Here is a 26,354-nt window from a genome sequence, read left to right on the forward strand (position 1 = left end):
TTGAAATAGGTACTGAGACTTTACTGAGTTATCTCCGACTACCTTACTTCGTCACTGCAAAAGCTTGAAGCTCGTAGCGCCACCTACAGTGTGCAGGAGAAACTACATCAAAGCTAAATACACGAAACTTTTCCAATTCATTGCTTTTAATTTTTACGGAGCAGGAAATGGTGCTGTATGCTCGGTTGAGTAGCTCAGTAGTGTAGAGAGAGCTTTTAAAACCAGTAGTAGTATTAAAAGCTTGCTATGCCAGTAGTTCTGCTACTCGCCGATAGATAGCAGTATAAGCAATAGATGAATGTTTTAGTATATTTTGGTAGCAGCGAACGTATCCCTTGCTTTGATGTTCGGATCGGGCATTATTCATTCATAGTCATTCGGCGTTTTATGAATGGCAACATTTTTTAGCAAACCATGGCTATTTTTTACATTTTATGTTTCTCAATACTAACAATCAATTACCAACATCCAATTTAACAAAATAAATTATCTTTTATTCATTAATCAGATGAATTTGAATCGAGTCTATGTCCAGTTCTAGTTAATTATACCTGTAGCCAGTGGTTGAGACTATCAATAGAAATCAGAGTGCTTGCCTAATTCAGTGCTGACTTATAAAATTCATTTGATGACTGGAATATACTCGTGTACTCATAATGTAGGAAAGATATGAAAAAGCTTATAAGTAAGGTGGTTTCTAGAATAAAACAATAGCTTTCTGATGATTCTTTATTTCCTTACAGTTATAAAGTAAATATTAATCCCTAAGATACAATAAGAAGTTATTTTTGTTCCTATAAATAAGTTCTCCACTTGCTTAAAAAGAATTCACAGTACCTCGGCGTTGCTACTACTAAATTTACAATTAAGTAGTATTTACAGATCAAAATATTTTTGATATTTTTAGTACTTACTAGAAATTACGAGAGATTGTAAACGTTTTTTTACTTATTTGAAGAAAACAAGTTTGAGGTATGATAGTAATACTAATAAGCACGTCACTAGTTACTAGTAGACTAGTTTTTTCGAAAACTAACAACATAAGTTACTATAGCTATGCATGGACCAACACTGTTGGATGTTGTATGCTATATTTCGATGGATGTGTTGGTGAATCTAAAATGTAACTAATATAAACCAGATTTGTCCAAATCGAGAGCCTATTGTCGGATCCTATTAAATAACATGAAAACTGACTTCTATATTTTGATTCAGCTGAAACGAACCTTGAAATGGAGAGTGATTCAAAATTATTTTATTGATTGTTCAGCTAGTAATGAGTTATCTTAATCGACGATATGGCTTCACAATAACAATAGTTTTTGGATACAATTTACTAAAAAGTTTTATTATAACTGCTTAAAATGCAAAATATTTTACAAGAACTTACACGAAATGTGATTTTACTTCATAAATGCGAGGACTAAATTAACTGGCAGTTTAGTACAAAAAATATTAATTTATTAGGTTTTAACTAAAATAACAAACGTGGAACGTAAACTTACATGGCTAATTAAACACGAAATGCCAATTATGATGTACGACACTTTATTTGTTAATTTCTTAATATTTTTAATAAATACACTTTAAATCAGTGAGAAAGTTTTAATAGTAATTTGAAATTATAGCAAGATTCCCACATTAAAGTTGGTAGTGCCTACATCAAAAGTTTTATTTTATTTAGATTAACATTATCAACATTTTCGAAACTATGGATAAGATTAAACATTTTTAGTATTCTAGAATTATATTTTCCCATAAATCTTACTGACTAGTACATTATAAATACAAAAAAATAAAACAAATTACGACGACGCACTTAATTTATAAGCACAGCATTAGAAATTATAATATTAAAAACGTGTGGAATAAACAAACGACATAAAATTAAAATAGATGCGACTGTCATCTTTAGATTAAAATTATTCTTACGTTAGATCTATCAACATCTAGTCCTATATGATCGTAGTAACATGTTCTTTGTAGTTTCGTGTGTTGAGGTCTTAATACTTTGATACAACGTTAGTCTCTGCTCTAGATTAAAAGAGGTGGACGCGTTCACGACTAATCGTAAAAGTAATTTTATATTACAAATATAGAAAATGAAGTATTTAATAATGACTACAAAAGTAAACAGATGCGATAAAGTGGTAACTACAGCTACATTGACGAGATGCACACTGGATTGCAGTTATGTAAAGTATGGATGAAATAGCTTGAGTAAAGATCGAGTAGACGAAGTTCGTAAGTTCTAGCTACTCTATAAGGAAGAGAAGAAGAACAATAGTTTGATACATTGCGATCGATAAAGCTTAGGAAAGGTAACCTTCGTACATACAACCAATCAACGACCACTAATCTATTCGGGTTTCGAAATAATATGGCTGATATACATTATGTGGTAAGATCCATCTTCGTCCGTAATCCATATAAATACCGATTCCTTCATCATTAGGAAGCAAATCCTCACTCAGTTGATATTAATAGTCAATTAGCAAACGAGAACCACCTAACAACAGGAATCGGCCAACTAATCGCAATGTATCAGCAATAAAAGCAAAAGAAAAATCTCGAGGAACTTAAAACTTTATTGACGTCGAGGAATAATCGATTCTAAAACGATCGTTGGTTAGACCATTGGAATCGAATCGATCAGCCGGCGTTGCGGTTCGTGAGGACGTTGGGTCGTGCGGCGGGGTGGTGAGGGATGTCCATGTTGAACTCTTCGATGATGGTCTTGGGATGGAGAGCGCTGATGTTGTTGTCGACGGTGTATGTCCGTGCGTGTGTCTGTGCGAGTGCTTGCCGCGGTTCGTTGACGAGCCAGTCGTCGTCGCGCATCTTCTTGCGGCGCGCGATCTGTTTGTCGCGGAGATGTCGCAGGCGGGCGAGGTGAGCGTTGATCTGCTGAGGAGTGAGGCCGGTGCGGCCTGAGCGTAAGAGCTCGGCGTTGCGGAGGTATGAGCCTTCGGGGTCGCGGCGATTCCATGTGTAACTGGAATAGAGATTGTTATAGTGTGAGCTTTATTGATTAGAACTTCTTGTCATGTCGAAATGTTGGTTGCGGGTCCTCTGTATCAGTTAGTCGAAACATGAAATTCCAAGATAAGGATCAAATCCTGCCACATGAAACTTCCTTAAGAAACTGAACTAGTAGAAGACTTTTCGTTACTTTGAAAAATCCACAAGAAAAATACTATTTAAAGGCACACAAATACACGTTGCCAAGTGCTGTCAACTACCCAATTGTTAAAGCAATATTTACATTCAGTCGGCTACTTTTTCAAAGAACTACAGGTCAAAAGGTCTCGTCAGCCCATCTGTTCACGCCGATTAGCAACGCGTTCGTGCAATGTGCTGGCAGTGCCAAGCTTTCAACGAGTGGCATACTTGGCAGCAAGTGTAGACGAGAGACAAGCTCTGTTTAACTTCTCACACTACTCATCACACTAGTATTTGGTTGTATTGTTAGATTGTTATGCTTTCCTGGTAAAATAGCTGAATCAATTTAGGTTAAATTAACTACTGAGACAGCTTGCACGTTGACCCTGGTAAGGACTAGAGAGTTTTTATGTAGATTTAAATCCCTCAAGATATTCTTACTTTAAAAAATACGAGATTTGCGAGAAATACTCAAGTTTGATAAAATTTCATAGTGTACAGCAGTGTGATTCTATAAGACTTCACTCTAAGCTTCGCATCTGAATTCGCCGTGAGTTTCGTGATTGGCATTCTCAAACTACACTAGCGCTACTCTTGCGAGCGTGTTTGCGAGTTGAACTAAACTAAACTCGAGATTTTGACAGATAAAGTTTCAGATGACTTTTAGAACGTTTTGAACCGAATGCGAAGTGAGAGTGAATAGCGAAGTGAAATGCGAGTTGTTGTCTGAATTTTATAGAATCGACGTACAGCTCAGTCTCAGTCCAGTCTCAGTCTAAAATTGAATCTCAATCGATTGCAAAAGCTTATCTCAGTCTAAAATTTAATCAATTTTAGACTGAGATAAGCTTTTGCAATGTGGAAGAACATACAATAGTTGTTTGGATAAGGGAAACCTTCCCATAAGGAAGTAAAGCCGCGGGAAACATCTACTGTTCCAATAACTCGTCCACGTCAAGGGAACGCGATAAGGGAGAACCGATTGCAGTTAATTTGATCAATGCTTGCAATAAATGTACAATTAATGTGTTTTCGTTCGGAAGTACGTGCTCCGAGAAATTGATTGCTGTTGGTCTGGTAATGGAGAAAGTTGGCCAAACATTTACTATTATTAATGGGCCGTGTATCTTTTTTTTACGTGATAAAGTTGTTTTGACTGCCCTAAATGGCCTGTTAAATATTTGAGTTTTATATTCTAGAAATTTTTGTTAAAAAGGGTCAAACTTACCCTGGGAACGGTCTCTTGAGCCGCCTATGAACGATAGGCCTCGATCTCTTCTTCAACTCATTCGGTCTCAAATCGTATTTCGAATTTGGAATCGCGTTCGACCTCGGGCCGTGCCTCTTCTGTCCCAACCTTGGATGATGTACGTTTGGTCTTAGATCGAATGGCTTGGGGTTCCTCACAGGGTTGACAGTGACGTCATTAACCATCATAGGGTCGTTGACCTCTCGGCTGATGCTTGGGGCGGTGATTTCGTTGATCTTGCCCATTCGTTGCCAGCGACGACGTAAGTCCTTCACTTTGGCCTTTGGCAGTTTCTCGAGTTTTCTCTGGCAGATGTAGTGACGGGCTTCGATGCAGTTGCGGGGAGACCACCTGTGACCAATTAGCGGTGGTTGTGATTAAATCACTCAATTAGTAGTAAGTGAGGAATGGTTAGTGTTTAAGTTGTAATTTTTTAACTGAATGAGTTCAGGGGCATTGTGTGTTTTTTTGGTATATTTAATAATATTTTTTTTACAATATTATTATTTTTTTATTAGCTAAGGACACGGATAACATAAAAAATTCAACAGTGTTACAAAACATTATAATCATACGACACTTACACAGCGTACAAATTCCTTCATTACCCTAACCTAAATCCTCATTAATAGTACCTACCTCCTATTATAGTTCCCATGAGAAACCCATGATCACTCCATAAGGCGCCAAAAGATATGACCTTCACATTTTAAAAGAACCATAAAAGCTGCCGGTTAAAAATAGTGGGTATACTGTAAGATGACGTCACTACCAGAGACAAAAGACCTACAGAGCCACAGAATCATAAAACTTATTGGATTTCGCGGGAACTCTTTGGTGAGACGCGTTTAGTTTCAGCGTTTTGTGATCTATGGGAAGAGCGAGAGCGGGAATATAATAATGATGTCATTTTATGAATAGACACGAATTAGATTTTATTGTTATATTAGAAACAATTGACCTATGCGTTGGTTTATGTCAACAGGCTGGCTATAAATGTTAATGATTCAAGTTATTTGAAACGTGAATTTGAAGGCCTCGATCATAAAATTTTGCTACCACTAGTTAGCTTATTTCTGAACACGCATTTGTATACAAAATAATAATAGAATTGAAAAGATATCGACCACAAATCATACAAAAAATTCTCACAGTCACTATATGCATAGAAAGATTACCAACCGACAAAGAGTTGGTACCGATTAAGTACTAAAACAAAGGGCTAGTAAATATTTATTTTTCGAAAAGATCAGCGAAGCAGCGATGGTCCCAAATATAAAATCGCTGTCGCTTATGAATTGGGTATGCGTCAAACATCTATTGTGATTTATCCGAATTCCAGAGCTTTAAGCTGTAACCGAAATCCCGTCGGCATCCTTGAGTGGCCACACTCTTATGTTTGTCACGAATTATGTATTGCTTCTAGAAACTGGAGCCGACTCTTATTGTATATTGTTAAGTCGCAATTTGTGCCGATTCTGCGTACTTTTTGAAGCAGGGTTTAAGGAATTAAGTATTTATTGGAAAATTGGTACGAGATCGTCTATAGTACCTATTCGCTGTTCATCTTATAAGTTTTTTATTGGTATCTTAGTATGTAAAGTTGATTAAGTAATCTTCTAAAATTTTAGATTTTAGGGGTCTTTATTCGACAAACTTATAGGACAAATTGCTAAAAGATAAATGATGCAATATTAACGCTTTTAGGTGAATGGAATCTGTATCATTGCGGAGTCCTATAATACTAGTAATAAAATTAACAAAATGATATTCACAAGCCTTACCTGTAGAGCAACTCCGGCATCATAGCAATACAATGCCACTTGAGCTCCTCAGGGCTCATCTTCTTCATCTTGGAGAATGATTGGTAATGCATCTTGCGGAGATCGCCGCCCCAACGCCACGATTTGACTCCATAGTCATAGATACCACCAATCCATCGAGACGCCTTCACTGTTGACAGAAGGCATAAGAGATTTGAGTTTGGCTATATCTTCAGGAGACCGTTCATTATTCTCCTGCCCTTATATTATGTTTTTTTCTTCCATTACTCATCTATCTGCCGTCATAGTTAAATGTTATCTAACCATTTTAACTTTCACACAATCCATCTATCGTTTCTTTGGCCTTAACTCCGTATCGTAATGTATAGGCATGTCATTAAAGTTCATTTATTAAAGATCAAAAAACCGGGCTTTGCCTTTAATAATAAATATAGTACAAGTCTGAAACAGGTCTTCGCTTTTGTATGAAAAAGTTTTTAATAATATGCCTCGTATATTAAACAAGCACCAGTGAAATGAGCTATCAAGAGTATTCACAACTTCTTTATTGCTTAACTTTGCTCAGTTTTCCTCGCTTATTACATTGAGTACCAGAATTAAGATATACTGTGCTAATAATGAAATATGAATTTTAATTTTTATAATACATACCGACGTCAGGTTGATTGAGGTATTTACGAAGATTCCTGTCTTCCCATCTTGCTGGTACTGTCAGGTTGCTGTCTTTATCCTGAAAATAATGAAAAAGAAACTTTACTATTACAAGCTAAAAATAAAATTGCAGAGGTACTATTTTTATGAAGGGGATAAACCCCGCGATAAACGTAGCAGCCCCAAAAACGAGATTTTTCAATAAAAGAGGTTTGTACTTGAAAAGTTCTTAGTTTGAACTTGAATCGGGTAATCACGATTCTATTCTTGATCATGACAACATGTATCGATATTCAACTATGCAATTTAAAGTTCGATTGTATCATTCTTTACACCTACATCATTGTTGAAACCTTAATTACTACTAGAACTTTACGATAGGTGTGTCAGGAAATCTGATGTCACCTTACTCGTCATCTAATGACCACATATTGTCATCTATATGCTTATTGACTAAAGCTTTTGATTGTTATTCCGTCAAAGTACTACAGGCCTTGTTTTAAGCATATTAATGAAGGGCGTAGGTCTAGGAACTGTTTTTATGATCTATTTTACACTTCGTACCGTTGGGATTTCCAAAATTTATTGTCGTTTTCTATTTGTATTCATTACGGGGGTCCGCGAAATTACTTGTAAGGCTGTGGGTTAGAATTAATGAAATTAGGGACACTTCTGTGAAATAATAATGAAGTTTAGCGAATGTGGCGATTGGTGACTACTATTTGGAGAGATGCCAAGTCCTTAGCATAAGTTTTATGGCACTTGAATGGGCATTTTCGTTCCTTTCATGGAACTTACTTAGTAACAATACTACTTATTTTGTAAAACTGGGTTAATCATGTTAAAGTTTTAGCTGGTCAGGATAACTATCTAGTTGCAATTAAAAACCTAGCAAGTGTTTATTCTAAATGTTTCCTAATATTAAATAGAAAAAATATTGATGATTCTTTTCATGTAAAAATTATTAAATAAAGCTTTATTAATTTTACGTTGCCATTGCTATAATACATAATTAAGTATATTAAAACCTCCTTAATATAAAGTCGTATATTTTAATTTCACGTCAAGTGTTTGCTGAGTTTTCAGAATCCACTTGAAGAGCCCTGAAGTGTCAGGAATGTTTGATCAAACGTGACTGATGGATTCTGACCTAAATCTCAATGGTTTTCGCAGAAAATGCTTATTACACTGTAACGCGAAGTGCTTATACTTTATTTAGTGTTAGAAAGGTAATCAACGTAATTTTTTATGAAACGGTCGGGTTTTTATGTTTGAAGTTTGTGTAGTCGCCCAAAGACTGCTACTACAAGGGACTAGCACTACAAGGGACTGCTGGACAAGGGGCTACCTAAGCTGGGTAGATTTGCCCATATCACCGCAGTCGGCATGCGTTCGGATATTTTTTAGCTTCGGAGATGCTGTTGTAGAATGCGTAGGGTGACAATATGAAGATTGGCATTGGACAATAGCCGTCCAAGACTGGGATGGGGACTGCTTATTGGGAAAGCCTATGTTCGGCAGTGGACAGCGAACAGCGAGATGTTGTAGGTTATGACTAGAATTACATATTTTACTATTGTACAACTTCTCTAAATTCATGCGAATTTACACTTTTGAGTGTCCTTCGTGGCTAGATCGAGTCCGCGTCGACCAGGCGTCAGTCATAAAATAATGATGTTATTGTTTATTGCAGTTTTACTAACTCTTGAGTATTTGCCAAGTGAACATGAACTGTGCCAATTAACACCAACCTAAAATTGTAAGTGGTACAAATGCAATTCTTATATTATAGGAAAGTGGAACAAATGGGTAATACGATGCAGTTTTATGCAGTCTGTTTAATTCGGAGAGGTAAATATGTGTTGCGAAGTTTTAAAGTTGTATTTACCAATGGAAACCTCCGTAAAGTTCAAGGACTTTTCAGTCAAATAGTAAAGGAAGGGATCTAGTAATGCAGTCATATACCTGCTATAAGTATATTTTGGATTTTACAACGTATGTGTTTTAAACGTTTTCGAGGGTCAATCAATGCAGAAATATGGAAATACGTAGATGCCTGAAAAAAGGCATACAATTCGACCAAGTGGTGACTAAGACGTTTCCTTTTATGACTCACGCATTTTTGACCCTAATAAGTTCGCACCAATAAATCAGGTCATTGTAATACTTTCAGCAATCTATCAATTTTACTGATCATCATCATCTCAACCTCAATTGACCTTCTCACTATCAGGGGCCCGATTCTCCTAAGTTAATAATGTCAAAATCGAATAGAAATCGAATCGCAATAGCAGTTTTAACCATATCGGGCATTCTGCTACTGATAAAAGACCAATCGTATTCGATTGACATTTGATTGGTGTGCGATTGGTCTGCTATTTCGGTGATTTTGGTCTATACGGGTAGTTTGCTGTACAATCATTTTGCAATCGTAAATCATATGCAGACAAAATAATTCATTATTGAATGACAAAAAAGGATAAAAACGTTTATTTCAAAGAAAAAATAGCGGAATGCCACATACGCTTCAATCGTAATCGAGTCGGGATTGGATCTCAGTCGAATCGAGTCGAACGTGAATCGTATGTCGCTTAAGTAAAATTAGGAGAATCGGGCCCCAGGGCTGTCACTCTCAATGTGTCAAAGTCATTAGTGAATTTTCCGAATCCAATTAGGTATATCGAGTGAGTTTATTTAGTATGAAGTCATCAGTCGATTACATTGTCAATTGTGCCAGTTTGTAAATGTACGGAATATGTATCTAATAGTGCCTTTAGACGAAACGAACAGGACGAGCGAACAACGAACACTCTTTGTATACCCACCCAGTAAGTGTGCTTTTATTAAACGAAAACAAATGCAGATCGTTCCTTCGTTTTTCTCTCTGCTTTCACAAAGGTGGTTTAGTACTAACGGGTCAAGAAAGAGTGATTTTGTCTTAGCTTTAGTTCTACGTGTCTTTGGTCTATACGCACTTTAAGAGCCTTAGAATATGTTCACTTACTATTCTGAGAACGTGTTACAGTTGGTCTGTATTTGCGGTCGGTATATGTAACAGCTGGGTCATGGCTGATTTTAGTACGGTATGAGTGACAAATGTTATTTATGGGCATGTCCTTCAGGCGTTTCGGCTTGGGAATTTACTGTCATTGTAGACATTGCCATGTAATGAAAATATGCTATGATCTATCGATCTAACTAGTATCTGCGTCACGTTCGAAGTAGCTTTTGGATTTATTTATTACATTACGAGTAGGCATATAGGCATAGGTATGCCTAACTACTTCTAATAACATAACTATACATCAATTATTTTCTGTATTCAAAAGTATACTGTATTCTTAAAACACGAATCAGATAAATAAGAATCATCGCAAATATATGAACAAGCAATCGTAAATATTATGACGTAAGATAAAATTAAAATCGATTTCTAATAGATACATTCATATAATCCAAGTTATTAGTGAGCCCTATTTATTGCCAACATTCCGCGCTGAATTAACTCGTTTACGCGGGAAAGAGAACAAGGTTGGTAGTAAAAAGGTTAAGTATGAAGTTATTAAAGACTGCCAGCTTTTTATAGGCACTATTAAAACTTAAGTAGAAAAATATATTTTCTAACCAGGATTTGCAACACTACATGAATAAAGTGTAATTCAATAAAGACTATATTTTCCTTAAATAAAGTTTATGTATATTTTAGAAATTAATTAATTAAACAATAATTTATTTTTTTATGGTCGGCCAATCGGATCCAGAATGAATGACAATCACCATTTTCGCCATTATGTTGGCAGCAAACTATTAAGCTCTGTTACCAGAGCTAGACAGATAAATTATAATAATTATTATAGCCATTTTAGGTATACAGCACGTTTAAACGATTCATGAGTATTTCGACAATAAAGTTATGTATATGACCGCGTTTTGAAGTCAAGTAGCTGTTATTTTATTGGCAATCAAAATATAAAGCTTGTTGCTATGAATATAGAGTGCGTTCATTAGATAGAGTACAGTTCGATGACCTCAGGAGTATGTCAATTTCTTTTCGCATATTGCCAATAAAGTTTGATTTGTTTAGATTAGCCATCTTGAGTCATTTAAAATGACTGAAAGCGGTGAAGTGTATAAACATTTTTGAGTGAAAGAGAGTTCAGAGTGCTTGACAACATCTTATTGTTGCGCACAGCCACAGAAATTCATAAAAGACGTGTAGTAAAATTGTAGGTAGTATGTTATTTTGAGCACATAATTTCTTATTTCAGAATTTTGCCAAAATATTTCAAGTTTAAATAGAACGTATGAATAATTTGTGCTGAAATTATAGCAGGGGGTTTTCACTTTAGCTTTATTGAAGGCAACAGAGAATGATTGAGTCTATTGCTTTTACACATTTTAACTATGGTCAGCACAAGTCATCAGTATTTTTACCGCTATTTGAATTTCGAAGAAAAAAAATACTATTCACACCATCAAAATATGTCAACAAAGCGTTAAAAAGTGATGACACATTGGAATTCAAACTAGACAGCTTGACGACACATTATAACAACACCACAAATATTTTAAATATCGATTTCGAAGAAAAAAAAGAATTTTCCAAACTAAACCACAGATAGTAGTCTTAATCATCGTTTGGAACGCATCCAAAAAGGTCAAGGATTTAGCTTGCTACTCTAATTCTTTCCTTTGTGTTCTAAAGCGCATTTAAAATAAGAATACCATATGGTTGGCTCTAAATTATTGCTGTTTCTTCTTTTATTGGCCACTCGCGCTTGTTGCCAGGCGATGCATCGTTTAAAGGCTCGTTTGAACGATTCTATTTTTTGGGAGAGTGCTAATAGGCATGATGACAGTCATCAAAAATCATTAAAATAATATATTTATTAAATTAAACTTGAAGCTTGGAATATAAAACGCGCATTGTTTTCTTTATTAATAATGTGATTAATATGTATTTTTATAAAATAAAATTACGAAATAAGGCAATCCGCCATGATATCTTGAACACCAATCAGAGCTCGTGACGTCATTTCTCAAAACAACTCGCGCGAAAGCGCGCGAACGTCACATTTCGTTATTGTGAACTTCCACTGCGATCTTTGTTTTTAATTAATTAGTTGTTTATAACACGAGTTATGGAGCCCGGATTTATCAATGCAAACAGCGCTAATTTGCCTAGAATTGATATCATAATGCTGGGAAAGTTTTTGGCATCAAATAAAGATTTTTGTTCAGCTGAATTTAGAAATGTTAAAACTTCCATGTAAGTATACTAGTTTAATTAAAAAACAATGAGAGATGAAACCTAACCTCGAAATAGTTATTTACATTATAAACTATGCTAGAATCTAGAGAACTACGTAATAACTTACATCAAAGTGATCTTCACAAAAATAAAGTTGTACCCTGGGCAATATTGCTTTTGAATCTCGTCTTGCAAGTTTAAGCCACTTGTTTCGTATTTTTGTAGGTATTGTGAGGAACGTACACAAATAACTTATCAGGAGTTGTTTTGGATGTGTTCTTACTTGGTCCCCCAGTGACCCCACAACACCTATGCCCTTTCGAATTCATATTTAATAACACAAAAAACTTAATTATTGCACGAGCGTTGCTTACTTGCGTCTTGTAATTTCAGTCGTGACGTCACAAGTGACACCATGACACTGACAAGCGTTTTCGCGCCGGATTCAAAGTGGACAGAGAAAAATGCAATTATTTGATAAAAAATCTTCGCATTTTCTTAAAATTAATAATTTTTCATATAAAATAGACGTATACCTACATCATACAAAGGAATTTAAAAATTTGTCATCATGCCTATTCTGATGCCGATGGAAATGCACGTTGAGATTTGATAGCTTTATTTTGTTGACTGTTGAGAATTTTTATTTAGAAATGTAGACAGTACTTTTAGATTGTCGTCAAAAGTACAGCAAAACATATATTAAATTGTACTGAAATTAAATTAAGCTACGTCCAACGATAATAATTAGACTCAAAATTATTTACCAATGTTTACCCCACTCACTAATGTAAACTGGGACAGTAAACACTAAATCCCTTCTAATTGCCTACTGGATACATCTAAACGAGGCTCAAAGCTTAGAAGCAATTTAAACGTCTCCGCCATTTGCGGTTCGGCCAACCTTGGCTTTGAAGATATTTGTGTTACAAAAACATTGTAAGTGAGTTAACGTGTTTGGAGGTTAGCACTATGTTTTATTACGTATTTCCTAGTAATATTGCTGCGATACGTTTCTGAAAGCGATTGAATAATAAACGTACTGCAATTTGTGGTATAGATCGATTTTCTTTGACGGTTTTCGAATTAAGAATAGGTGATTGTTTGTATTTAGAACACTTTCTATGCATGGAAATATTACAGAAGATTTTTGACGGATAGAATATTAAATCCTACTTATATCCTACTTATATTATAATCCTACTTATATTATAATCCTACTTCCTACTTATATTGTAAATGTGAGTTTGTGAGAATGTATGGATGTATGTTTGTTATTCAATCACGCAAAAACGGCTCGACCGATTTGATTGAAATTTGGTATGGAGATAGGTGATACCCTGGACTAACACATAGGCTACTTTTTATCAACACACCATGCGGGCGAAGCCGCTGGCGGAAGCTAGTTATTTATAAACCTTAAAAAACTCAATTATCAAGCCTAGTAAAGAAGTTTCTGTCTTATCTATCTATCAATACTTACCTACTGGAAAATGCCTGATTTATATGACGTACCCAACTTTCTTTCGAAAAAACATTAAATACTTCAAATCCCCTGTAACTTTTATAGTCGAAAATTGCTGTTAACGACCCTAAATTCACTGTTAAACCACGTAATGAGATCGTCTCGTTTTTATGACTGTTCTTTAACTATTGTGGTAGTTAATTGCCTAAAAGTGTACCTACAGCGATTTTATTCGATACCCACACTTTTATGAGTTAAGTTGTAAATAACGTGCTTCAAAAAAAACTTTTTTACAAAAAAATTAAACCGACTTCCCAAAACACTAAAAAGCAAAAAAAAACTATTTTTAGGTGCATCGGCCTAGAATTCGGTGTCTAATGGATGTTACTAAGTTAATTTTGCCACCGACTTCTAGGCCGATGCACCTAAAAATAGTTTTTTTTTGCTTTTTAGTGTTTTGGGAAGTCGGTTTAATTTTTTTGTAAAAAAGTTTTTTATTTAAAGCTTTTCAGTGATACGTATAGTTGTCACTATCCATACAAGTGGGAAGTTCTCATCAATACAAAGAATATAAGTCCAAATACGAGGTATTTTACATATTCAGTTGTCGAGTTCCCTCGACTTTCTCTGGTCTCCATCATCAGGTCAGCTTCAAACCTTCACTGTTGCAAAGGTCTTGTCAATACAAATAATTTAAGCCCAAACACGAGGTAGTTTACATATTCAGTTGTCGAGTTCCCTCGACCCTCTCTGGTTTCCATCATCAGATCAGCTCCAAATCTTCACTGTTGAATAGTGCTTTTAGGCGTAGGGGAGATGTTCCTAAAACGGGTACCCCTCCTAAAACGGGTAGGCCTTGCCATTCGAATATTATAGATCTTAGTGTGAACCTGTGAGTGTAGAGTGGCACACTACCCCCCTGCCGATCACGGTCAGTCGGCTCGCGCACCTGGAGCGAGCGTGTTCGAGGTAAGACGTAAAAAAAGTTTTCTGCTGAACTTATTAAAAAAAATCGAATTATGCTAGTGCTAACTACTCAAATATGGTGTAAGATATGGTTTTCGTAGTTTTGTATTATCATTTTGCATGTTATATGCTTATTAATTGTGAGTAATTAGTGGTCTCCTTGTTTACTATTTTATGGTTAAGGTAGTTGAAATTTAAAACGTGCTTTTGGGCAAAACGGGTAGGGGCATAACGGGTGACTATCCGATTTGCCCTGGAATAATTTATGATATGTATTAAGCTGACCAGTACCATTATTTATCTGACTCAAATGTAAAAAATACCTAATTTGTTTTTTTTTTTGTTTTTTTAATTGGGTGAATAAATATAAAAGAAAAACTTTAAATGCTTCGTGGGATGTGGAAGTTATGAAACTGGACCGCAACCTCTTGACGAAGCTATAAGTCCACCTCATACTCCAACACCAGTAGGCCAGTATATTGAAGAACTTCCAACACCATGCAAGACTATAACGGCAGAAACACAAATTCTTAAGGATTTTATAACACCATGCAAGACTCCATCACAAACTACAATCCTTCTTCAACCTGAGGATCATCATGTAACACCAATAAAATAAGGGGCACTTCCTCAATTGATCCCACAGAAAGCTAATCAAAGACAAAGAAAGCCACAGAGAGCTGAAGAAGAACAGGAACAGCGTGAAAAAGAAATTTAAATATTTTTTTTTTTATTTTTAACAAAATTATCTGTTGGTAGCATTATAATTTCAAATGTAACATTTAATGACGTAAAAGAGTAATCTAGACTGATCAAAATAAGAGAACTGTTTAACATATTTAAGGAGACTAATTAACAATAAAGATTTCCTGGATAATAGGAGGCTAAGATATTTTTTTAAATGTTTTTAAATTCATTTATCACATATATTCATTCATTACCTGCTTTGCCCAAAGGCGTTACCCGTTTTAGGACCCCCACTAGGGCAAAGCGGGTATTTCGAAGGGGTTTAGTTTTTTTGATTTTTTTCAGAATATTGAAGAAGATTACTAAGACTGTCTTATGTTTTCCAAAGTTTATTATATAAACAACCTTATGAGTACAAATACAAGTCGCATGTAATGTTCTTGGTTATTTTATTTAACATCTTTCGTTAGCTTACCCGTTTTGGGAACATCTCCCCTACACCTGAGTATCAAGTTTTTACCCTATGTATGCCTACAACTTTCGAAGGTTGCCCTCGATTTCTCAGGGTTTCCATCATCAGATCCTGACCTGATGACTATGGGACCAACTGGCAGCTATTCCGAGTCGAACAAAAAAAGAATCACGTAAATCGGTCCATAAACCTCGGAGTAATCGATGTACATACATAGAAAAAAAAAAAAAAAAAAAACATACCGGCCGAATTGATAACCTCCTCCTTTTTGGGAAGTCGGTTAAAAACAGTGATCTGAAGAGCTTGGTGAATAGTAAGTAGGTGTAGTAAGTATATCTACATACATAGGGAGTATTCTAATTTGTGAAAGACGATGTTAAACGCGTTTATCTTTTAAATTGAGGTGTAATACATAACTCTTTATTGCGTTTTCACCCGCATTTGGGGAAACTATACGTTCCGTATTTGGATAAAATATACCCTGTCTCTCACGGTTACAGTATAGCTTCCCAATAGTGAAATAATTTTTCATCTCGTTTCAGTAGTTTCGAAGTCTTTAGATTACACACAAATAAACAAACAACAATCCTCGATAACTAAACATACCAACTATTACCAACTTACTTAAGTATCCTAAATGCTCTACATTAGAACAAGAAAGAGTTACAAAATTATAAGTATAATATTCCTATTTTTATTTCTTGATCAAAAATATTTCACGAGTACAATAACATCAAGAATCAAGATCCTACGTTAGTGCCCCGTATAATTTCTAATACATTTATAACATTAAATGCTAAGGCTATCAGAGACTACGCACCTGCATCTCAAACTGGTTACAAGCTGGATTGCATACGTTAGTTTAGAAGGCAGCCGTATTAAATGTTACTTTTAAATTTAATAAGCAACTCGAGATATAACTGTCACATTTTCAGATAGGCATTGCTTTTGATCGAGAAATTGCCCTGCCTCTTACATTTAACAATCTCGGAGGCAAACAATAACTTTTTTTCTAGTACAATGTCTTACTAGTTTCCACCCGGCAGCGGTTTCAACCGCATCTCGTTTTTACTATTAAGCGCACCGGGACTATAAGTAGCCTTTCTCGATTAGTGGGTTATCTAACCCTGAAATAATTTTCCAAAACAGTCCAAGTAAGAGTTCTTGGCATTAATGCGTTCAAACAAGAATCCATACAAACAAACCATTCAGCTTCATAATATTATTACCTATACATAGATTTGTCCAAGCTGTAACTAATCACTCGCACATATTAATATCTTATTTGAATGGTAATTGCTAATTAGCTGTGACGTCATTTACGAGTACTGGGCTAAGTATAGCCGTTTGTGTACTATTGTTAAGTACGAAGGCTACAGTATTGTACATAATAGGAAATATTACGTCATTTAATAGCTGGATGGAATTACCGACTGTGAAAGGATGCCGACAGAAAATGGATGTGTTAAACTGAGGACTTATAAATGTGATACACCTTAGGGGAGGCTTATGTTCCTTGGAGCACTTATTAATTGATGATTAATTTAAACTTAATGTCAAATTATTCAAGAGAGTTAGGTATATTTTCCCTAAAGGTCCTAGGGACCATCACCTGTCAAGAGTCAACAAGTTGCCCAAAGGGCACCAATTCGAGCCTATAAATTATATTCTTATGACATACTACACATGTAGGTAATGGATTAAAGTACGTAGGTCCTTTCTACATCTAGTACTAAGACACAAAAAAGGTTGTAGTAAGAACTACTTTCAACTTACAACATAAACTATTTCGTCTATCTACCAAATTTACGAGCACTCTAAACTCCCACTTTCACGGTACTGGCTAAAATTGAGTGAGCCACATTTCAAGTCCCTTTGGACGGATAACAAAAGTCTCGGATCGTCAGTATATTTCATCTGGACTAACAAATGCTCGGCGGCCATCTTTGTCGTGCAGATAAGGCGGATTTAAAAGAGGTTTGTTACAGTTGTTGTCATTGTAGAGACTTGTAAAAAGTTTTCATGTAAGACGTCGATGACATGGAAATTTTGAAATTGGAATTTTGACTGTGTGTGTTCGATTTTCAAAATGAAAAATAGTCGAACCATACCTAAAGAATTTTGTTCAAGAGAAAAAACTCTATCGTTCAAATATGAGGTTGCATAAATACCTTTAAATCAAAAATAAGAGTCAGTATTTCAGTAACACAAAAAATAAATAATCATGATGAAATCACAACGATTTAAATAATCATAATAATTTAGCAACATCTTTATTCTATTTTCTACAAGCTGGGTAATTTATCTTCGGGAACACATTTGAAATGTTCACAGTTCACCAAATAATTCTACTATAATGACGTCATTAGTCGCCCACAGATACCGTATGTCTTACGTTAAAACCGAATACTCGAGTATTTTTTTTTAACACAGTACAAAAATTTATGGACGCGTTCAATTTAATCGATTGTAAATCGATCGATTATGATTATGGTTCGTGTTATAGTTTTCGGGATTTCGTGGTACATTTGTAGGAATAATAACATTGATGTTTTATATCAATCAGAAAAACTTTACGTACTTGCTATTTTGCTAAAAGTATTACCTAATAAGAAGTTTAGATGATTCACGTATAGGCATTTAGTTACTCATTATTTCTCTAGTGGTCATAAATAATAAATATGTATGAAGGAATGGCATTTATTTATTCTTATAAATGCAGCATGTAGTCTTATTATAAATGACACATAGCGATAAAGCCTCCCATAGTTTATTTTAGCAGAGACGACATATTTCTGAGAAGATGCACCAAAACAACATCAATGTTCACATTGTCTTCTAATGTCTACCCTAAATGATGGAACAAGCAGATATCAAAACATTATCTCTGTATTCCACGAAGGGTTTGTATGAGAAGCAAGAAGGCTTATTTAGATCGACTTAGTATGACATTTGCTATATTTTAAACCCTATCGCACATTTGCTATCATCATCAGCCTATCGCAGTCCACTGCTGGACATAGGCCTCTCCAAGTGCACGCCACTGAGATCGATTTTCGGCTACTCGCATCCAGCTCCTGCCAGCCGTCTTGCGCAAGTCATCACTCCACCGTGCCTGAGGACGTCCTACACTACGCTTGCCGAGGCGTGGTCTCCACTCTAGAACTCGTTTACCCCAACGGTTATCGGTTCTTCGGCTAATATGGCCAGCCCACTGCCACTTCAGCTTGCTGATTCGGTGGGCTATGTCGATGACCTTGGTTCTCTGACGGATTACCTCATTTCTGATGCGATCCCTCAGAGAAATGCCAAGCATAGCCCTTTCCATAGCCCGCTGAGCGACTTTAAACTTGTGGACCAGCCGTACCGTCAGTGTCCACGTTTCGGCTCCGTAAGTCATGACAGGTAGGACGCACTGATTGAAGACTTTCGTCTTTAGGCACTGTGGGATCGACGATGTTAGGACTCGACGTAGCTTCCCAAATGCAGCCCAACCCAACTGAATTCTCCTATTCACCTCGTCCTCAAAGTTGTTTCTACCTAACTGCAATGTCTGCCCGAGGTATACATATTTCCGAACAACTTCGAGAACGGCACCGTGTATCGCAATCGGTTTCGGTAGAACATGTTCATTGAACATGACCTTGGTTTTGTCCAAGTTCATCCGTAGGCCGATGCGTAGAGAAGATTCAGCCAGGTCGTTCAGCATTTGTTGTAGGTCCTGCAGCGTTTCTGCCATGATGACGATATCGTCAGCAAATCGCAAGTGAGAGATGTGTTCGCCATTGATGTTGATGCCACGTCCTTTCCAGTTCAGCGTCTTGAACATATCCTCCATTGCATTAGTGAACAGTTTCGGGGAAATAACATCCCCTTGTCTCACTCCTCGATGCAACGGTATGGGCCTTGTTTGCTGATTTTGTACTTGGACGGACATTGTAGCGGCTTCGTAGAGACATCTCATCACTTGGATGTATCGCCAATCTACTTGACAACGCTGCAGGGACTCCAGGACAGACCAGATTTCAACCGAGTCAAAGGCCTTCTCATAGTCCACAAATGCTAGACACAGGGGCTGATTATACTCTTCGGTCTTCTGTATAATCTGCCGCACTGTGTGGATGTGGTCTATGGTGCCGTATCCGCTCCGAAACCCAGCCTGCTCCGGTGGTTGGAATTCGTCGAGTCTTCGCGCAAGTCGGTTCGTGATCACTCTTGAGAACAGCTTATAGACGTGGCTTAGGAGGGAAATGGGTCGATAGTTCTTCAACTGGGTTTTGTCTCCCTTTTTGAAGAACAGGACGACAACACTCCTACTCCACGCCTCTGGAGTTCTCCCTTCAAACAGGACGGCATTAAAAAGCTTCTGGAGCTCCCCCAGTACGGGCTTTCCTCCTGCTTTTAATAGCTCTGTTGTAATGCCATCCTCGCCAGGGGCTTTTCCATTTTTGAGCTGTCTCAGAGCGATCTCGATTTCGCCACTGCTGACTTCTGGCAGGTCTTCGGTGAAATGGCGCGTTAATGTGGCTCTAGAATCCTCATTTCCGGGATCAGGTCGAGATGCATGCGATGCGTATAACCGGCCATAGAAATTTTCCACTTCCGAAAGGACTGCGGGCACCGAAGAAACGACTTCTCCACTTGTTGTGGTCAGCTTCGTCAAGTGGCTTCTTCCAAGAGATTGTACGAACACCTTTGACCCCCGATTCAGCTCAATTGCTCTTTCAATGTCAAGAGTATTGGAGCACCGGAGGTCACGTCGTACGTGCTTGTTGATCTCTTGGTTTAGAGCCCGCTTAGCTGACGAAGTGACAGGTGGGTTTTCACGTCGTCTCTTCATAAGCCCTAATGTCTCTTCCGAAAGTTTTGATTTCTTGCCCTTACGCTGCATGTTACAGAATCTCGAACCTTCCTCCCTGAGGATCCGAACCACATTTTCGTGGTTCTGGTTAACGTCTGTTGTGGTTTCCACGGCGGCAAATCGGTTCTCCAAATTTGACTGGAACGTTTCAGATCCTGTCATGGTTTGGAGCAGTGTTGGTCGGAGCCTGGCCTTCATCAGACGGAAACGTTCAGCCTTGAAGTTGATATTCAGAGAGCCTCGGACAAGTCGGTGATCGCTACCGGTATTAAACCTATTGATCACGGAGACGTCTCTGAATATGTGCTTCTTGTTCGTCATGATGAAGTCAATCTCATTTTTAGTCATAGTGTCGGGGCTTTGCCACGTCCACTTCCTTTGGGGCTGCTTTTTGAAAAAAGAGTTCATCAAAAAGAGCCCCTCACGTTCGAGGAAGTTGACGAGCATTTGCCCCCTATGATTCCTGCTTCCAAATCCATGGGATCCTACTGCCGATTCGCCGCAAATCTGTACTCCCACTTTAGCGTTAAAGTCCCCCATGACAACGGTGTAATGGGTCTTTGTAGTGAAGTGGAGGGCCCTTGATATGTCATCAAACATATCCTCCACTTCATCGTCTGAATGTGTCGAGGTCGGTGCGTACACTTGCACTATCTTGAGGCTATACCTGTCGGTGAGCTTTAAGATAAGGTACGCTACCCTGTTCGACACACTAGACACCTCCACAACGTTATCAGCTAGGGACTTATTAACCAGAAACCCAACGCCACCTTGGGATTGTTGGTCTCCCTCTCGGAAGTACATTAGGTGACCTGATTCGAGGGTTATGGTGTCCTCCCCCTCTCTTCGAACTTCACATAACCCTAATATGTGCCACCTAATCTTCCCAAGTTCCACCTCGAGTTGCGCCAGATGCGAGTCAAGCCGTAGCGTGCGGCCGTTGTACGTCGCCAGAGTCAGTTTTGTTTGGTGGCCTCCCGTAACCCGGAGATTCTTCGCACCCCCTGCCCCGCCGTAACCACGGTCGCCACCATGACCGGGAATAGCGGGACTGCCGGGAACTAGGGGCCGTGGCTTTTTTGTGCTGCTCATAGAGGTATTTAGCCTACTGCTATCACGCTGGCCAGACGGGTTGATAGAGGGTTTTTTTCCGAGTTTTCCTTCTCTTGCACTGGTGTTTGGTGCATTTTATACTCCATTAGTCGACTTTTACGACACCCACTGGAAGAAGGGGTAGCGACATATGTATTCTTAAGCCGTCGCTACACGGCGGTATTTGCTATACGCTAATACATATTTTACAGCTGAAGCATTTGTTTGTTTGCTTTCAGTGCTAGATAGCCCAATTATTGTGGAAGTACTGCTTTTTATCCGGATGCATGTATTAGTTCCCACGGGTCGCGATTAATACAAAAATAAACGTCAAATAGGTAATTCTTCATTAATGAAACAAATACATATATTTTAAAATTAATTAAATCTATTTATCAGTCGATCCTTTTAAAGCTAAGACACATTTTCTACTTCATACTATTTATTTATATGACGTGTTAGAAACTTGATAGAACAACTTGGCAAAGCGTTTAGTTATAGCAACAAGTTTTTGCTTCGACTGCATTATTGCAATTTTTCAAAGCAATTTATTGACGCACGTGCGTCGCAATAAATATTTTTCTTATTGCTATTATAATACGTTGAAAAACTTACACACCTTGCTTTATAATTTGTTGTTGTTTAGCAAAATTGTAGTGTGATAAATAAGACGTAAATAGCTTAAACTTAAACAGTAACTTAACATCGATTTCTAACTTAGAACTTTGCCCGAATTTTCAGATAGCAGTCATCTGTTTTGCTATTGTGATTAAACTAATTAACATAAAAAAGGTCCTTTGGGAAGTTGTTTACAATCATTAATTCCAAATATCAGTCACTAATATTTATCATTCACCCTATACATTTTATTTGAAGGGACAACCAATCAACTGTATTAACTACAATTTATGTATGACCTGCATATGCACGCGGATTTATAAAAATATATCGCAGCGGCCATTTTTATGGGTTAAGTTCACGTGAAGACTGATTTCTTGAGAAGAGTCTAAAAGTGCATAGATGTGGGTGGACTTACTATCGAAAAAGTCAGTATAAACATTAACAAAATGCTTATTTGTTGTACTAAATTCGTGTTTGACCTACTTAAAATAAATTAATCCCACGCTGCAATTTTCTTTTGCAAGTTCCGCGTGTAGTTTTTTCAAGGATAGACTGACATTCAGATATAAAACAGATGACCTATATTTCAGTGTAACATGCACTTAGTGCTTCTAAACATTTAGACTGGCAAAGTTTACTGTATATTTAATTCAGTGGCGATGAGTGTAAGCGAAAGAATTATTGCAATGGTTCATGGGAAAATTTTCGATGCGTCAATGTTTATTTTGATAGGTTTGGTCGAAAATAGTAATGAGTCGTGGAGAGTTTTAAACAGATGGATAGATAGTGCAACGGAAATAAATCATATTTGGCTTTATTTGTAATGCCTTTGCCTTTGTAATCTCACAAAACGAACGAACTTAATGCGCCAGCCCTAAATAAGATTGGGCTGAGGCCTGGAGGATGATGATGACAAAATTAAAAACTGATTATTCTTGAAACTTCATTCAATTTGATGGATTCAAAGATTATAATTATGTATTACTTTACCGTCCGCAGTGTGTAATTCTGCTGCTCATTTCAATATGCTTACCTAGAAAGAAACAAAAAATAAATTACAATCACAGATCAGGAAAACAAAACACTAACAAATAAATTAAAACTAGGAAATCCACAATTTAAAATCCATTATGAAAATGCAAAAAATAATCCAACATTTCAATATTTGTTTTTACCACATCTGTCGTCAAGGAAGATGTAAGCGACCATTAAAAACGTATAATATATTTATTTTGTAAAACGCGAATACCATTTACTAAGATAAAGTGCACATAAACGTCGGAAACAGCGTTTAGGGATGTCTACAGGTTTCGTTTCTCGTTTTTTTGTATACAAGTTATTGATTTAGAGTTCAAACTGCAAATTTTTAGTCAGCCGATAGTTTGTTTGAGCTCACAAATCAGTGTGAAGATGAATGGTAGTAAGTACATCACAAAGATCAGGTATTTATCCGGTATCAGAACGACTGACAACTTTGATTGGAATCAAGATTCCCTTTATAAAAAAATATTTGCCAACTGTCGTCAACTGTCAGCCGACTGTTTAGTCTGTAATGTGTGCACTGTTATGGCTATATGGGTATATTTGTAGCCTATATGGGTCGGTGTCCATCAATTTGGATATTTCCTTGTTTTGACAGGTTAATTCCTGCGGCATATGCGTGGGGGAATATGATTGGTTGCAGATATATTGCTTGGAAGATACGGTAATGGATGTTAGCAATTTTATTTAAAAGGTACACAATTTTTAGGGTTAGCCGTTGCAGAAAAACAATATACAAATATAGATGACGAATCAACCTTTTTTCAATCATTGGTCATGATAAATTCAGCTTTCTGACTTCAATCAAAATCTCATATATGGATTAGGTCTAGATGCAGCTTTGAACATAACAGGAAATATTCACCTATTAAGAAATTTCATAAACTGCAATACTGCACCATGCACCTTCTATCCCCTTACATCTTGTACGCTACAAGATCGTTTAGCCCAAGTCTGGTTATTTCAAGGGATTAGGCAGACGTCTAGACATGCAGTCGGATTGCACCGTCAAGTGCAAACCTAGCTCTTGGCTCCTAGGGCTTGGATTTAGCCTGAAGGTTATGTACCATGGAGTATGCACATCATCGGTGGTAAGAAGGATTTAATCGTTTTCTTTTTTAAGGATTTGAATTCGGAATGATTTTGAAATTCGTATTCGTTCGATTTTTGAATCAATGTACATTTCTGTCATTTGCTTTTTATGAACAGTTTTTTTCTTCCTAAAAGTGGAAATGTGGTCACAAAAGTACGCCCAGCATTTCAGAAAAAAAATCAAATCTGTATCTTTGCTTTTTAAACACATTTCTTCAAATGTGTATTGTCTTGTTTACCTTTTGCACTTGCATTTATTTACCAAGGAATGAGAAACCCGCCATTATCATCCCCAAAAATAACAACGAGACAATAGGCATGATGACAGTAATTAAAAATCATTAAAATATTATACTTATTAAATTAAAGTTGAAGCTTGGAATATAAAACGCGCATTGTTTTCTTTTTTAATAATGTGATTAATATTTATTTTTATAAAATAAAACTACGAAATAAGGCAATCCGCCATGATATCTTGAACACCAATCAGAGCGCGTGACGTCACCTTTTGGTCGACGCATTAAAAACTCGCACAAACGTCACATTTCGTATTGTAAACTTCCTCTGCGAATCTCTGTGTTTTCATTAATTAATTGTTTATAACGAGTACTATTTGAATGTAAATGTTATTAAAATCGAATATAAAATAACACGAATCATGAAGCAAGGATTGATTAGGCAAACAACGCTAATTTGCCTAGAATCGATATATGCTAGGAGAGTTTTTGGCATCAAATAAAGATATCTTTAGGATGCAAAAAAGATGTATTATGCCTTGTGTAAACTAAAAGTAACAGACAGTTGTGCACCTTTTTAGGGTTCCGTACCCAAAAGGTAAAACGGGACCCTATTGTTTTCGCTCCTCTGTCCGTCCGTCCATCCGTCCGTCCGTCCGTCCGTCCATCCGTCCGTCCGTCCGTCCGTCCATGTTGGATTTTTCACAGATGATATATTTCTGTTGCCGTTATAACAACAAATACTGAAAATTTGAATAAAATAAATAATTTGGGTGGCTCCCATACAACAAACGTGATTTTTTTTATGGTACGGAACCCTTCGTGGGTAAGTCCGAGTCGCACTTGGCCGGTTTTTTACCATTTAGACCTCGTACAAAACCTATATTATACTAGAATCTAGAAAACTATGTAAAAACTTACATCAAAGTGATCTTCACAAAAATAATGGTGTGGGTAAAAAATACTGGGCAATATTGGTTTTGAATCTCGCCTTGCAAGTTTAAGCCACTTTTTTCGTATTTTTTAATGTGAGAAACCAGAGAAACGTACACAAATAACTTAAAATGAGTTGTTATGGATGTGTTCTTACACTGGGGGACCCCACACCACTTATACACTTTCGAATTCATATTTAATAATACAAAAAAACTTAATTATTGAACGAGCGTTGTTTACTTGCATCTTGTCAATCCAAGGCGTAACGTCACAAGTGACGGCATGACACTGACAAGCGTTTTCGTGCCGGATTCAAAGTGGACAGAGAAAAATGCAATTATTTGACAAAAAAACTTCGCATTTTTTTTAAATTAATGATTTTCCGTATAAAATAGACGTATACCTACATCATACAAAGGAATTTAAAAATTTGTCATCATGCCTATTCTGGTGTTGACCATCGAATTCCTTCACGTACTAGTTACAATTAATTTATAGAAATTTTAGTGAGCCGAAGCCAAGTTCAGTTCACTCTTGGCAGTGCTCCAAAGACTGGCTGCTGGTGATCTTCGAATGTGAACGATAAGGTTCGAGTGACAGGCCCAATCGGTTTCCTTGTTGCTAAACTTGGGTGTCTATTAAATGACTGGCTATTGCTTTGGCTAATAGGAGCTTTGTAATGGTCGATAGTGTAAAATGTTTTATGCCCAGTCCATCAAGAGTGGGTTCTTGTCGTAAAAGGAGGTTTATATAGGCGAAAATATTAAATGAAGTACCTTATTTGAAAT

The 26,354-nt window shown here is 36.8% G+C and overlaps 1 protein-coding gene across 2 annotated transcripts in view; it reads right to left on the reverse strand.

Annotated features, from left to right (window-relative positions):
- Positions 1–715: 715 nt before the first annotated feature.
- The window catches only part of LOC124630171, a 162,900-nt gene continuing 137,261 nt past the window's right edge, over positions 716–26,354 (reverse strand). For both annotated transcript variants that reach the window (XM_047163899.1, XM_047163900.1), the window contains exons 4-7: positions 6,847–6,925; positions 6,196–6,364; positions 4,391–4,762; positions 716–2,995 (exon numbers count right to left, since the gene is read on the reverse strand). In XM_047163899.1, the coding sequence (XP_047019855.1) occupies positions 2,653–2,995; positions 4,391–4,762; positions 6,196–6,364; positions 6,847–6,925 (963 nt within the window). In that variant the 3' untranslated portion in view covers positions 716–2,652. The remainder of the gene's footprint in view (positions 2,996–4,390; positions 4,763–6,195; positions 6,365–6,846; positions 6,926–26,354) is intronic.

The sequence above is a fragment of the Helicoverpa zea genome, chromosome 5, assembly GCF_022581195.2.
Source record: "Helicoverpa zea isolate HzStark_Cry1AcR chromosome 5, ilHelZeax1.1, whole genome shotgun sequence".
Taxonomy (NCBI): Eukaryota; Metazoa; Arthropoda; class Insecta; order Lepidoptera; family Noctuidae; genus Helicoverpa; species Helicoverpa zea.